Below are 14,193 nucleotides of genomic sequence, written 5' to 3'. Positions count from 1 at the left end.
ACGTACGGTACACATGTGCCCATTCATCTATTTCGACCTCTTCTTCTATCATCCTCACAAAATCACAGCCGAGATATTTCTTAAGCTGATCTTCCTTGATAACCCAGAAAGAAGAGAGGATGGAAATGACTACCCAATGTTTTTCGTATGCAAAGTCTAAATCTTTATTTCCATTCATACCACCCCAACCAACTGTTTTATCCCAAAAGCCTGTTAATTTTGTGGGCTACAATTGCCTACCAAGAAAGTTAAAATGCAGTGCAAAACAGTTGAGGAACTTGGGTGCTGTAAGTGCTTCTGATTCTGATACCAGTCCAACTGATGATTCTGTACGATGGCTTCTTCAGCCTATAGGTTAGCAAGCTACCCGATTCGAATTCTTGTTTCTAGATCAAGGTTTTACAGTTGTGTATTTATGTGTTCTATGGTTAGATTTGGTTAAGTATAGAAGTTAATTGGACGGATGGAATATAAGGGCAATGCCGCCTGAAGTATATCATATATGTTCTGGCCAAGATTTTGATTTTTCTTAGCCATACGATCTCCCTTTAGACTTTGAACTGTGAATTCAGTCTTGAATCTTGATGGGTTTGCTACAATGAATTGTAGCATTCATGTAGGAATACAAAAAAATTAAGTTTATGCAGAAGCGATGCACAGCATAATTCATGAACAAATCAACGAAGGTCAAGAGCGTAAAGATTATGCTTGTGAGTTATAGAAGAGATGGACTAAGTATGTATGGACTGTTGTTTCATATAAACCTTCAACTAGATCACCATTGAGAAATACTGTTTCGCATCTATTTGTTGTAACTCAAGGTCAAAATGTGCAACTAATGCCATTATTTGAAGAGAATATTTCTTAGGAACCTGAGAAAATATCTCCTTATAGTCGATTCGTTCTTTTTGAGTGAATCATTTAGCAACGAGTCTTGCTTTATATTTTTCAATATTATCTAATGAGTCTCTCTTTATTTAAAGTCTCACTTACATCCAATGGTCTTTGCTCCATCTGGAAACCGAACAAGATCCCGGACTCGATTATGTCATCAAATTCATTTTTTCCTTCATGATATCATACCATAATTTCGATTCACTGCAACTTATGGCTTGTGAAAACGTTTCAAGATTATTTTCAGCTTCTATGTTGAAGTATGATTCTTGCAGCTACACAATATAGTCACTAGGTATTGTTGATTTTTTAATTCTAGATCTTCTTAAGTTGCCATCCTGGGGAGTTTCTTGATCAATTGTTTGATCAACAATATTTCTTGTTCCCCATTAGCAGTTCAAGTGTTTTCAACGGAGCCGCTGTGTCCCTTATCTTTATGATGTGCTCTAGCACGTCTTTCACAACCTTAACGAGAAAAACTCCATTATTAAGGTGCTGACAATGGCTTTTTCCGAAGTTGCAAGTTGTCCATTAATTGCCCGAAGCAGGTCCTTGACTTTTCCACATCCTTCAACAGAACCATGAACACAAACACAAATATCAATCTTTATGAACATAGCATAAATACGATCGCTCATTTTTTATAAAGATCAACCTCATCAGGTTCGCTGAATTCGTCTATGGCAGGTGGTTCGTTTTTCCTTATGTCATAGTCAATATTCATTCACCATAATTGAAGGAGAATTATTTCCTTTCAGACTTTGTAATTATCACCCTTAAGTTCGGGGATATCACAATGCATATCACAAAAATTAATAGGTTGTACCGCAAATTTAATAAACATGCTTATACTTAAAATATTTTGAGGAAAATGTCATGATTTACCAATGTAAATCATATACTAAAAATCTAGTGACATAAAACTTGTCTGTGAACTAAAGTTTTAATTCAATTAGCTTTTATGCAATTTTATAATAAAACTATCAAAATAATTTTTCTTAGCTTCTATGATTAAATAAAAAAAATATTTTGAAATTTATTCTAGTTAATCATATAAATATAATAAAAATCCTCGTGGGGTAAAATTTATCTTATTTACATAATTAATCATATTTTTTGTCCATGTTGTGACTTAAATCCACTTGATGTATAATTTTGCATATTTAAGGGTTTTGTGACTAAACCTCAATTATTTAAAATTATATGGTGAACTTGACAAAATTTTGATTTTACCTAATTCTGAATACAATAATTATTTAATACACAATCAACACTCTACAAAAGCGCTCCCACAAAAGATAGGTAGGAATAAGACCCTTTAAATACCTAACTCGTAGATAGAGTAACGTTCTTCGGGGAAACTAGTTGTAAATCAAGACAATTTAAACCGGTCCGTAAAGAAATTTATCATAAAATATTTTAATGTATATTTCATAATTATTATTACTTAACATATTTTGGATATTTATAAAATAAAATTTAATTTGTTCATAAAAAATATGAAACCAAATATTATATAATACGAACAAGTTCTTTATTTGCATAAAAATATATAATATTTAATTGCATGCAAGATAAGAAATAAATCATAATATTTGATATGTCTTATCCAAAAAAATTTAAGTATGCAAAATATCCCTAATTATGAATAAATTATGAAATATTATAGTAACTAATTAGTCCCTAAAATTGGAAATATCTCGATTTGCAAAAATTCCCAAATTTTCAATCCATTTTACTAAATTGAATCATAACCCTAGCTCCAATTCTTTTTTTTTTTTTAAGGAACCCTAGCTCCAATTCTAAATCTCATCCTGCCACCTTCTCCAACAAAATCGTCATCCGTCGACCATCACCAATGGACGACCGACCTATTCGGACCACTTGTCGCACCCACGCCATCGTGCTATCGGTCGAAAAAAATCTGCTTTAAAGTGACGCAGCAGCAATGAGTTCTGCAAGTTCCGGCCAAACGACGACATAATTTTTTTTAAAAAAATTGATTTTTCTAAAAATTTTGCTAAATTTTATCAAGGCAGAGATAAAATCCAACTGTATGAATTTATTAATGTTTACAATCTAATAATATGATACTAAATACGGAAAATTGATTGAATTGTTCCCTCCAGCTATTGAGTTTGATGAACGCCTTAAATACCTCCTTGGATATCTTTAATTGTTTGAGAGCCTTCTAAGTATTCCAAACCTTACTATAGAGGGTGTTTTATAACTTTTGGTGTGTGCATAGGGACCCTAAACGCCACTATTTATAGAAAAATTATATCATTAAGTAAGTTTGAATTTATTATATCTAATCATTGTGAGATATTTTGTATTTCAAAAAGATGATAAATTTATCAAGACAATTTATCAAAATTTATCAGTCAAGCCAAGGTCTAGCTTCTAGGCCATGATTGTATTCAATAGAAATTAAATGCATGAGAAAATTGTTGGGGGATTAATTTAGGTCCCTTCATCGGAATTTTGTCAGATGTTCTAGGCAAATTCTCCCAGTAAATCAATAATATATTTGGTAGATTAGATTCTCATTTGAATACTGTCAACAAGATGCCACCGTTGGCTTCTCAAGGGATGTGAAGTACCAATTCAGAGAGTCTCTGATCTAATTTTGAATTACGTTAGCGAGCGTGTTCGTGCATTCATGTACTGAAATCTGCTCTAATATTGTGAATGTTTCAGGTGATGGAGATACAAAGCACATTGGTTATAAGATTGCAGTGCCTGGTGCATTCGAAATAGCTTCTGTAAGTATTTCAAGATTTTCTTGAAAGTGCTAAATCAAGATAATGTTGAATAATAAATACTAAAACATTTTACACGACTTAGAGTATAGTCACTGTCGGACGAGATCGTGAGAAAGCAGACATCGTGTTACCAGTTCCCACAGGTGCCCAATTTTATCTGATTATTCAGTTTGGAGAGTCTCGTATCTGCCTTCTGGATTTTCATTTCTTTGTTTGCTTAAGTTTCATGGTTCAGATTCGCGGTTGAAACTGTATCAATACTAGCATTCATATCATTTCTTGACATTTTTGTTTCTTCACCTGGTCGTACTCAATACAGTATCTGCTGTGCATGCTCGGATTCAGAAAACGGAGGATAATCTCTTGATAACAGATTTGGAAAGCACAAATGGCACATTTATTGGCGAAAAACGTATTCAACCTGGAGTTGTATCTGCTGCATCACCTGGAAATCTTGTTACGTTTGGTATGTTAATATACATTAATATACACTACCGCACGACTGCGCTTGTCACCCCTTCAATCTTTTCCGATTTAAATGACCTTTAGTATTGCTACCAGCTTCCCTTATTTGGCTTTCGTGATGATCACCAGGGGACACGAATTTGGCGATTTTCAGAGTTTATAAGCTCGAGAAAGAGGAGTCTAGTACCGAATCCGAGGAATCTGGAGATAAATGAGAAGATTGGCCAAGCAGCCGATTAGGTTCCGAGATGATTCTTGTATATTTTGTAATGAAGATTTCTTGTAGCTCGCCAGTCTTGAATCACAATACATGTAATAAACCAATACTATGATTGGTGACTCAAAATAAACAGAATGTAATGAAATTATTGCTGTTGACAAAATAACCTTTTAAGTTAAATTAATAAAACAACAAGTATACAAAATGTATCTTCACTTTATTTTATTTTTATGATTTTTTTTTCTTTTTAAAAGTGAGAAAATATATTATCAAAGTGTGTTTAAAAAAAACTCTACTTGATAACAACCAAAAAGTTCAACTAAATATCAAATAACCAACATATTTAATAATGTTGAACCAACTGATTTTTTCAAAAACTTCATATATCATCATCGATAATAGCTTGAATCAACTGAATTTTTTCTTCTTCCGACATGCTAAAAAACACTCATGAGATTTGGCCATGTGACGCACTGCTTTCATGATTTTTTATATGCTAAGTTTGTGAATCTTTTCTTATTTAGAATTAATTTTTCGTCGTTTTTCTGGAATTTCAGCATTAAATCCAAGGAACGTCATTTAACAAACACAGATCTTAATGTAATAAAAAAAAATGAAGAAAGAATATTTTATAAAGAAGAATTTGTTGGTCCCATGTGCGGAATTTGAGATAATAAAACCCGAAAATAAAGAGTAAAATGGACATCGAGATTTACGTGGAAAACCCCTAAAAATTATTAGGGTAAAAACCACGGGTAAGATGAAAAGAATTCCACTATAATATTTTGTAGTGTACAACTCACTCATTGTGTTTCCAAAGAGAACACACACTCTCTTAATACAGGAGAACAAAACACCTCACAAATATTATAGAACTAAGCACTCAAATGCTTATAAGATGAGAGAAAATGTAATGCCTGAAATAAATATCTCATTTTGTTGATTTAGTAATGTGAGATTACTAAATAATTAATGATTTTTAAAGAATAAATTATGACATATTTTGGTCATATGAAGTCCAAATGATTTGAATTTGGATATAATGTAGATAAATCAAAGATATAGAAGTTTCATGTTTTGAGTTTTGAAAAATTTGATCATTTGACTGGTCCAAAGAGATATTCCAGTGTTAAAATATTAAATATTATATATTATATTATATTATATTATTTTATTAATATAATATAATATAATATAATATTTTAAAAAAAATTTAAAAAAAAAAAGAAAACATTGAATCGGTGGAATTCAATATGAATTCCACCGAACTGTTCCAAATAAAGGAACATAGATAACAACGAAACGAGAGAAATAATAACAGAGGGTTTTGAGATTTTCTTTTCGATCTTGTGACTTATCGGTTTATCCAATCGACGAACCGACTTCAGTTCTGGAATCGTTGACACGAGGTCTTCGATTTGAGGTATAAATTTTATAGTTTTGGTGATATTTGAAATTCGTCGATTTCTGGAATAAATCCGATAAATTGTGAAATCATACAGAAATTGAAGATTATTGAGTAGTGTATGATTTTAACGAAGTAGAGAAGATTATTGTGTTGTTGTTTTGAATTATTCCTAATTTATTATAATTAGGGATTTTAATCGTTGAATTGAGATTGGAGAGTTGTTTGTTAGTTGTTATTAAATCTGATTGTATATTCGGAGTCTACGAAGTATAGGCTACACGTTGATATAAAGTTTTCACAATTTGACGGATGTTGTAAAATAGCCTATTATTTGATGTTAAATTAATTAGGGTGTATTTGATGGTAGTATTGTGAATTAAATACACCAGAATATTAAATTGTTTAACAATACAAATTTATAATCGAGTTTTATATTTTGTTGAATTAATTGTTGTTGGACTATTTGATGTTATATATTGAGGCTGTTATAACTGTGTTGATACGGTGACAATGATCTGATAATTTTTGTTGAATTATTTAGATACATCACATGCCTCAGGATCAAAGAAATAGCCAGATTGTATATATACTCGATTATCAGGTACATGTTGACGTACGAGCATATGTTGTTATTGTTTAGTATTGATGAATACTATTGCGTTGAACAATGATAAATCACCGGAATTGGGTGATTTGATATTATATTTGTTGTTTATTATTGTTGATGTTGTTGGTTATCGTTGTTGGGAGACGTCTCGTTGATGTTGTCACGTTGATGTTGTTCGTTCAACGATATTGCTGTCGCCGGAGTTGGGGTGCGACGTATCGTTGATGATGTTATTCGTTCGACGATATTGCTGTCGCCGGTGTTGGGGTGCGACGTATCGTCGATGTTGTTGTTCGTTCGACGATATTGCTGTCGCCGGTGTTGGGGTGCGACGTATCGTCGATGTTGTTGCATTGTGATGTTGTTGAGATTGTTGTTGGCTGATTGTCCAGAAACGGCAAAGGGGATATTTCTATTATGATTTCAGTTATATTTTATGTTGTTAATATAACTGTTATGTATTACGATGATGATTGTTGTATATGCTCACCCTTTGAGGGCTGTTTCTGTTGGGCAGGCTACAGGACTATGCGTGAGACATGATAGTGGTGAAGGACTAGGTGTGTCTAGTCAAACAGTCCTGTAGTTGATAGTAGATAGAGACAATATAGCTTATTGTCTTATTTGAGTTGTTGTGTATGTATTTATTGTACTGTTTCTGCTACACTGACGTAGATGGTGTGGTGATGGCATTATTTTGTCGTATATACATTATATTATTACGTCGTCGAAAAGAAAAAATTTTATGCATATGACGTCACATGTTGCATGATTACGTGGCGAGGTTTGGGGCGCCACATTTGGTGGTATCAGAGCATATGTTAGATGTCTGGGATGGTTAAGAGTTGGGTTTGTGATGAGGGAGTTGGATGACGATATTCTCTGCATGTGTCTGTGCATTTGACTTGTTATTGATGATTTCTCGATATGATTGATTGTTCTTTAGTTGCGTGTACTTTCGTGCGAAAGATGTGATGATGATTACTGGATTGTAATTGTTAAATGTAATGATTAACAATTTGATTTCCAGTGATGGCAGCTAGAGAACAGGTACATCCACACGAGGAAACAGACGAGGTTGACAGTGGATTTGGACAGATAAATCCATTGCCACCTCCTCCTATGGGACATGCACCAGCAGATCAGCCTTTATTGCCTGGTGAGTTGACTTTGGCACAGTTCAGCAGTTATCTTCCGCCGAGATTTGATAGTTCTGAGACCGGTGAGCGAGCAGAGGAGTGGATTGAGAGGATAGAGCAGATATTTGTGACTGCACCGTGTGCTAGATCTGCTTGGTTACGATTGGCTACATTTCAGCTTTCGCGGAATGTACTATTGTGGTGGCAAACGACTGAGGCCGGATTGAGAGCTCAGGGCCGTACTGTTGATTGGGATGTGTTTCGGTCTCGTTTTCTTGATAAATATTTTTCTATAGCAGCCAGACAAAAGAAAGAAAAAGAATTTGAGGATTTGAGACAGGGTAGTATGTCTGTTGCTGAGTATGAGACTCGATATTCTGCATTGTTGAAATATGTGCCACATATTGCTACGAATGTTCATGCTAAGATGAGGCATTTCTTGAAAGGGTTGAAGTTAGAGTTATTTGATCGTGTGCAATCAAACAACCCGGTATCATTTGAGGATGCAGTGACGAGGGCTGAGATGGCTGAGTTAGTTATGCAGGAGTATGGGGCTCAGGGACGATTATCAGAGCCGACTAGGGAGTCATTGCGACCTCAGGGACAGTCTTTTAAATATCAGAAGGGTTCATCTTCTTCTTCAGCATCATCTGGGAAGCGTCGATTTGATTCACGACGTGTTGAGAGTCGTGGGGGCAGTTCTCAGTCTGTTCAGGGGCAGAGAGGAGAGTCCAGAGCAGTGAGATGTTATCGTTGTGGGGGACCTCATCTGATCAGAGAGTGTACACAGACCGAGATCACCTGTTTTGAGTGTGGCGGTGTTGGTCATCTGGCGAGACAGTGTCCTAGTCGTGAGGGACAGCGAGAGCCTAGGAGTGCTCGAGGTAGATCCTCAGAGAGAGGAGGACGACAGCCTCAGCAGTTTACACCACGACCTTCTGGAGGACAGTCACGTATGCAGGGAGCTGGTCCGCCTCAGGCACAGGTGTATGCTTTGGCACGAGAGCAGGCAGAGGAGGCACGAGAGGAGATGATAGCGGGTAAGTGTTATTTATGTTCTTATCCTGCTTATATTCTTGTTGATACTGGTGCCTCGCATACTTTTATATCGAAGAGGTTTGTGGTTGAGCATCATATGCGCTCGTCTCCATTGTCTATGCCTCTTTCTGTTTCGACACCTTCTGGAGTTGATATATCAGTTGTATCTATGATATCAGATGGTATTATTTATTATGAGGGCTATGAGCTGAGATCTGATATGATTATTCTAGAGATGACTGATTTTGATTGTATTATGGGAATTAATGTGCTGAGGAGATATTGTGCGACAGTTGATTGTTATCAGCGGGTGGTATATTTTTATACAGATGAGAAAGAGCGTTGGACATTTATGGGAAGGGTTCTCGTCCCCGTGTTTCGTTGGTATCTGCCATCCGGATGTCTCGGTTATTGGAGCATGGGCATGAGGGTTATCTTATTTATGCTGTAGATGTGACAGAGAAGAAGAAGGAGGTGGGAATAGAGGAGATACCTATAGTTGCTGAGTTTGCCGATGTATTTCCTGATGAGATTCCAGGCTTCCCACCAGTTCGTGAGGTGGAGTTTGGGATTGAGTTGATGCCAGGTACTTCCCCTATTTCTCGTACTCCTTACAGAATGGCACCAGCAGAGTTGAGAGAGTTGAAAGCCCAGTTGCAGGACTTGCTGCACAAGGGATACATTCGCTCTAGTGTATCGCCTTGGGGTGCACCAGTCTTATTTGTGAGAAAGAAAGATGGAACTATGCGGCTTTGTATCGACTATCGACAGCTGAATAAGGTAACGATTAAGAATAAATATCCCCTCCCTCGTATTGATGATTTGTTTGATCAGTTACAGGGAACCTCAGTATATTCGAAGATTGATTTGAGGTCAGGATATCATCAGATACGAGTTAGAGAGGAGGATATTCAGAAGACAGCATTCAGGACCAGATATGGGCATTACGAGTTTTTAGTTATGCCGTTTGGATTGACGAATGCTCCAGCTGTGTTCATGAGTTTGATGAATAGGGTATTTCAGCCTTATCTCGATCGATTTGTTATTGTGTTTATTGATGATATATTGATATATTCCAGGAGTGAGGCTGAGCATGCAGGGCACTTGCGTTCAATGTTACAGGTGTTGCGAGATAGACAGTTGTATGCCAAACTCAGTAAGTGTGAGTTTTGGTTGGATCGAGTGGTCTTCTTGGGTCATGTTATATCGAGAGATGGGATTTCTGTTGATCCAACGAAGGTCGAAGCCGTGTTACAGTGGTCTGCACCTACATATGTACCTGAGATTCGTAGTTTCTTGGGTTTAGCAGGTTATTATCGTCGATTTATCGAGGGATTTTCAAAGATTGCTAGGCCTTTGACACAGTTGACTCAGAAAGGTGTGCGATTTCAGTGGTCTGAAGCATGTGAGAGGAGTTTTCAGGAGTTGAAGCACCGACTGACGACTGCACCGGTGTTATCAATTCCTACAGAAAATGAGAGGTTTGTTGTTTATACTGATGCATCATTACATGGTTTAGGATGTGTTTTGATGCAGGATCGACATGTTGTGGCATATGCCTCGAGACATCTGAAACCACACGAAACAAGGTACCCTGTGCATGACTTGGAGTTGGCAGCCATTATCTTTGCCTTGAAGATATGGTGACACTATTTATATGGTACCTCGTTTACGATTTATACTGATCATAAGAGCTTGAGATTTCTGTTTACACAGGCCGAGTTGAATATGAGACAGAGACGATGGCTAGATTTGCTGAAGGATTATGATTGTGAGATTGAATATCATCCTGGTCGAGCCAATCTTACAGCTGATGCACTGAGCCGTAAAGTGAGTTGTACTGCAGAGGATGTGAGTCGTTTATCAGCTATGATGATGTCTTGTTGTTCCTTGGGATATGATTTTGATATCTCGACGACTCCTATCCAGGTATCTACCTTATTAGCTGAACCTGATATATATGGTTGTATTCGTGATGCACAGATGACAGATGAGAGAGTTCAGCGGTGAAAAGAGTTGGTTTCTCGGAAACAAGATACTTGTTTTAGAGTGGCTGATGATGGCAGTTTGAGGATGAAGGATAGATGGGTAGTTCCTGATGCATCTGAGTTGCGCCAGGGTCTGTTGCGGCGTGCACATTGTAGTCGATATTCTATCCACCCTGGTGGCAAGAAGATGTATAAAGATCTACGCTCTCAGTTTTGGTGGAAGGGAATGAAACGTGATGTGATTGATTTTGTACGTCGATGTCTTAATTGTCAACAGATCAAGGCTGAGAGGAGAAGGCCGGGAGGTGAATTGAGGAGTTTAGAAGTACCGACTTGGAAATGGGAGCACATATCGATGGATTTTGGGACTCATTTGCCAAGAAGCACTGGAACTATTGATGCTATTTGGGTGATTGTTGATCGATTGACGAAAGTTGCACATTTTATACCCTATAGCATGAGTAGTACGTACTTGACGATGGCACAGTTGTATATACGAGAGATTGTACGGTTGCATGGGATTCCAGTTTCTATTATTTCTGATAGAGATCCTCGATTTACTTCTCATTTTTGGGAAGGATTGCAGACTGCGATGGGGACAGAGTTGAGATTGAGTACGACTTATCATCCCCAGACAGATGGTCAGACTGAGCGTACTATTCAGACGCTGGAGGATATGTTGCGTGCTTATGTTATGGATTTTAAATCTGTTTGGCAGTCATCTATTCCATGGTAGAGTTTGCGTATAACAATAGTTATCAGAGTAGTATTCAGATGGCTCCATTTGAGGCATTGTACGGGAGACGTTGTAGATCTCCGTTATACTGTGATGGTGTTGATCGAGCTGCAATTACCGGTCCTGATATGATTCATGAGATGGAACAGAAAGTAAAGTTGATACAACAACGATTGAAAGCAGCTCAAGATAGACAGGCCGCCTATGCCAATAAAAGACGAAGACCTTTAGAGTTTCAGCAGGGCGATCGAGTATTTTTGAAAGTTTCTCCTTTTCGTGGCACAGTGCGATTTGGTATGAAAGGAAAGTTAGCACCGAGATATGTTGGCCCGTATGAGATATTGCAGCGGATAGGCACTTTGGCTTATCGATTGGCTCTACCTCCATCTTTATCTGGTATTCATGATGTGTTCCATGTGTCGATGTTGCGGAAATATGAGCCGGATCCTTCACATGTGTTGGATATTTCTGATGTTCAGTTAGATCCTGACGTGTCTTATGTTGAGAGACCAGTTAGTATTTTGGATCGATCTGAACGGAAGCTTCGTAGTAAGATTATACCGATGGTGAAGGTTCAGTGGGAGCATAGAGGTGTCGAAGAGGCCACTTGGGAGACAGAGCGGCATATGAGGGAGCTCTACCCCTACTTGTTCTGATGGTATGACGTATCTTTCTTTATGCATGTTATTACTGTTGTTGATTAATTTCGGGGTCGAAATTCATTTAAGGGGGGGGTAGAAATGTAATGCCAGAAATAAATATCACATTTTGTTGATTTAGTAATGTGAGATTACTAAATAATTAATGATTTTTAAAGAATAAATTATGACATATTTTGGTCATATGAAGTCTAAATGATTTGAATTTGGATATAATGTAGAGAACTCAAAGATATAGAAGTTTCATGTTTTGAGTTTTGGAAAATTTGATCATTTGACTGGTCCAAAGAGATATACCAGTGTTAAAATGTTAAATATTATATATTATATTATATTATATTATTTTATTAATATAATATAATATAATATAATATTTTAAAAAAAAATTTAAATCGAACTGTTCCAAATAAAGGAACATAGATAGAAACGAAGCGAGAGAAATAATAACAGAGGGTTTTGAGATTTTCTTTTCGATCTTGTGACTTATCGGTTTATCCAATCGACGAACCGACTTCAGTTCTGGAATCGTTGACACGAGATCTTCGATTTGAGGTATAAATTTTATAGTTTTGGTGATGTTTGAAATTCGTCGATTTCTGGAATAAATTCGATAAATTGTGAAATCATACAGAAATTGAAGTTTATTGAGTAGTGTATGATTTTAACGAAGTAGAGAAGATTATTGTGTTGTTGTTTTGAATTATTCCTAATTTATTATAATTAGGGATTTTAATCGTTGAATTGAGATTGGAGAGTTGTTTGTTAGTTGTTATTAAATCTGATTGTATATTCGGAGTCTACGGAGTATAGGCTACACGTTGATATAAAGTTTTCACAATTTGACGGATGTTGTAAAATAGCCTATTATTTGATGTTAAATTAATTAGGGTATATTTGATGGTAGTATTGTGAATTAAATACACCAAAATATTAAATTGTTGAACAATACAAATTTATAATCGAGTTTTATATTTTGTTGAATTAATTGTTGTTGGGCTATTTGATGTTATATATTGAGGTTGTTATAACTGTGTTGATACGGTGACAATGATCTGATAATTTTTGTTGAATTATTTAGATACATCACACGCCTCAGGATCAAAGAAATAGCTAGATTGTATATATACTCGATTATCAGGTACGTGTTGACGTACGAGCATATGTTGTTATTGTTTAGTATTGATGAATACTATTGCGTTGAACAATGATAAATCACCGGAATTGGGTGATTTGATATTATATTTGTTGTTTATTATTGTTGATGTTGTTGGTTATCGTTGTTGGGAGACGTCTCGTTGATGTTGTCACGTTGATGTTGTTCGTTCAACGATATTGCTGTCGCCGGAGTTGGGGTGCGACGTATCGTTGATGATGTTATTCGTTCGACGATATTGCTGTCGCCGGTGTTGGGGTGCGACGTATCGTCGATGTTGTTGTTCGTTCGACGATATTGCTGTCGCCGGTGTTGGGGTGCGACGTATCGTCGATGTTGTTGCATTGTGATGTTGTTGAGATTGTTGTTGGCTGATTGTCCAGAAACGGCAAAGGGGGTATTTCTATTATGATTTCAGTTATATTTTATGTTGTTAATATAACTTTTATGTATTACGATGATGATTGTTGTATATGCTCACCCTTTGAGGGCTGTTTCTGTTGGGCAGGTTATAGGACTATGCGTGAGACATGATAGTGGTGAAGGACTAGGTGTGTCTAGTCAAACAGTCCTGTAGTTGATAGGAGATAGAGACAATATAGCTTATTGTCTTATTTGAGTTGTTGTGTATGTATTTATTGTACTGTTTCTGCTACACTGACGTAGATGGTGTGGTGATGGCATTAGTTTGTCGTATATGCATTATATTATTACGTCGTCGAAAAGAAAAAATTTTATGCATATGACGTCACATGTTGCATGATTACGTGGCGAGGTTTGGGGCGCCACAGAAAACTCGAAGAAGGATGATTTCAGAATGAAGAGGGGAGCTCTATTTATAGAGCCCCTTGACCGTGTGAACACGCGTTTTATACGCGTAAAACATGTCTTCCGTCTTCTGAAATGTTAGCCAACCACCACGTTTAAAATTCAGCATACATTTAATATTTCTTGGCCCCATTTGCCGACATTTCTCCCACTTGGAGATTTGATTGATAATTAAATACATCTCCACACATCCTTTCAATCTTGCCATTTCCTGCTGCTTACGTTTCCGCTAGACTACTTGAGGATCTACACCACTCAAACTTATCAGTGTTCACTGGCTTGGTCAGAAAATC

General features: G+C 36.5%; 1 protein-coding gene across 1 annotated transcript; it reads left to right on the top strand.

Moving 5' to 3' along the window:
- Position 1: 1 nt before the first annotated feature.
- On the top strand, positions 2-4,533 carry LOC142553604 (zeaxanthin epoxidase, chloroplastic). Its single transcript, XM_075663974.1, has 5 exons — positions 2-354; positions 3,595-3,659; positions 3,742-3,802; positions 3,979-4,125; positions 4,254-4,533. Exons 1-5 carry the CDS (start codon positions 120-122, stop codon positions 4,337-4,339), a joined length of 594 nt encoding a protein of 197 aa, XP_075520089.1. The 5' UTR covers positions 2-119; the 3' UTR covers positions 4,340-4,533.
- The last annotated feature ends 9,660 nt before the right edge of the window (positions 4,534-14,193 follow it).

Source organism: Primulina tabacum, chromosome 8 (genome assembly GCF_025594145.1).
Source record: "Primulina tabacum isolate GXHZ01 chromosome 8, ASM2559414v2, whole genome shotgun sequence".
In the NCBI taxonomy this organism is placed as follows: Eukaryota; Viridiplantae; Streptophyta; class Magnoliopsida; order Lamiales; family Gesneriaceae; genus Primulina; species Primulina tabacum.
The sequence above is the reverse complement of the archived record's forward strand: the minus strand, read 5'-3'. Positions and strand labels throughout refer to the sequence as shown.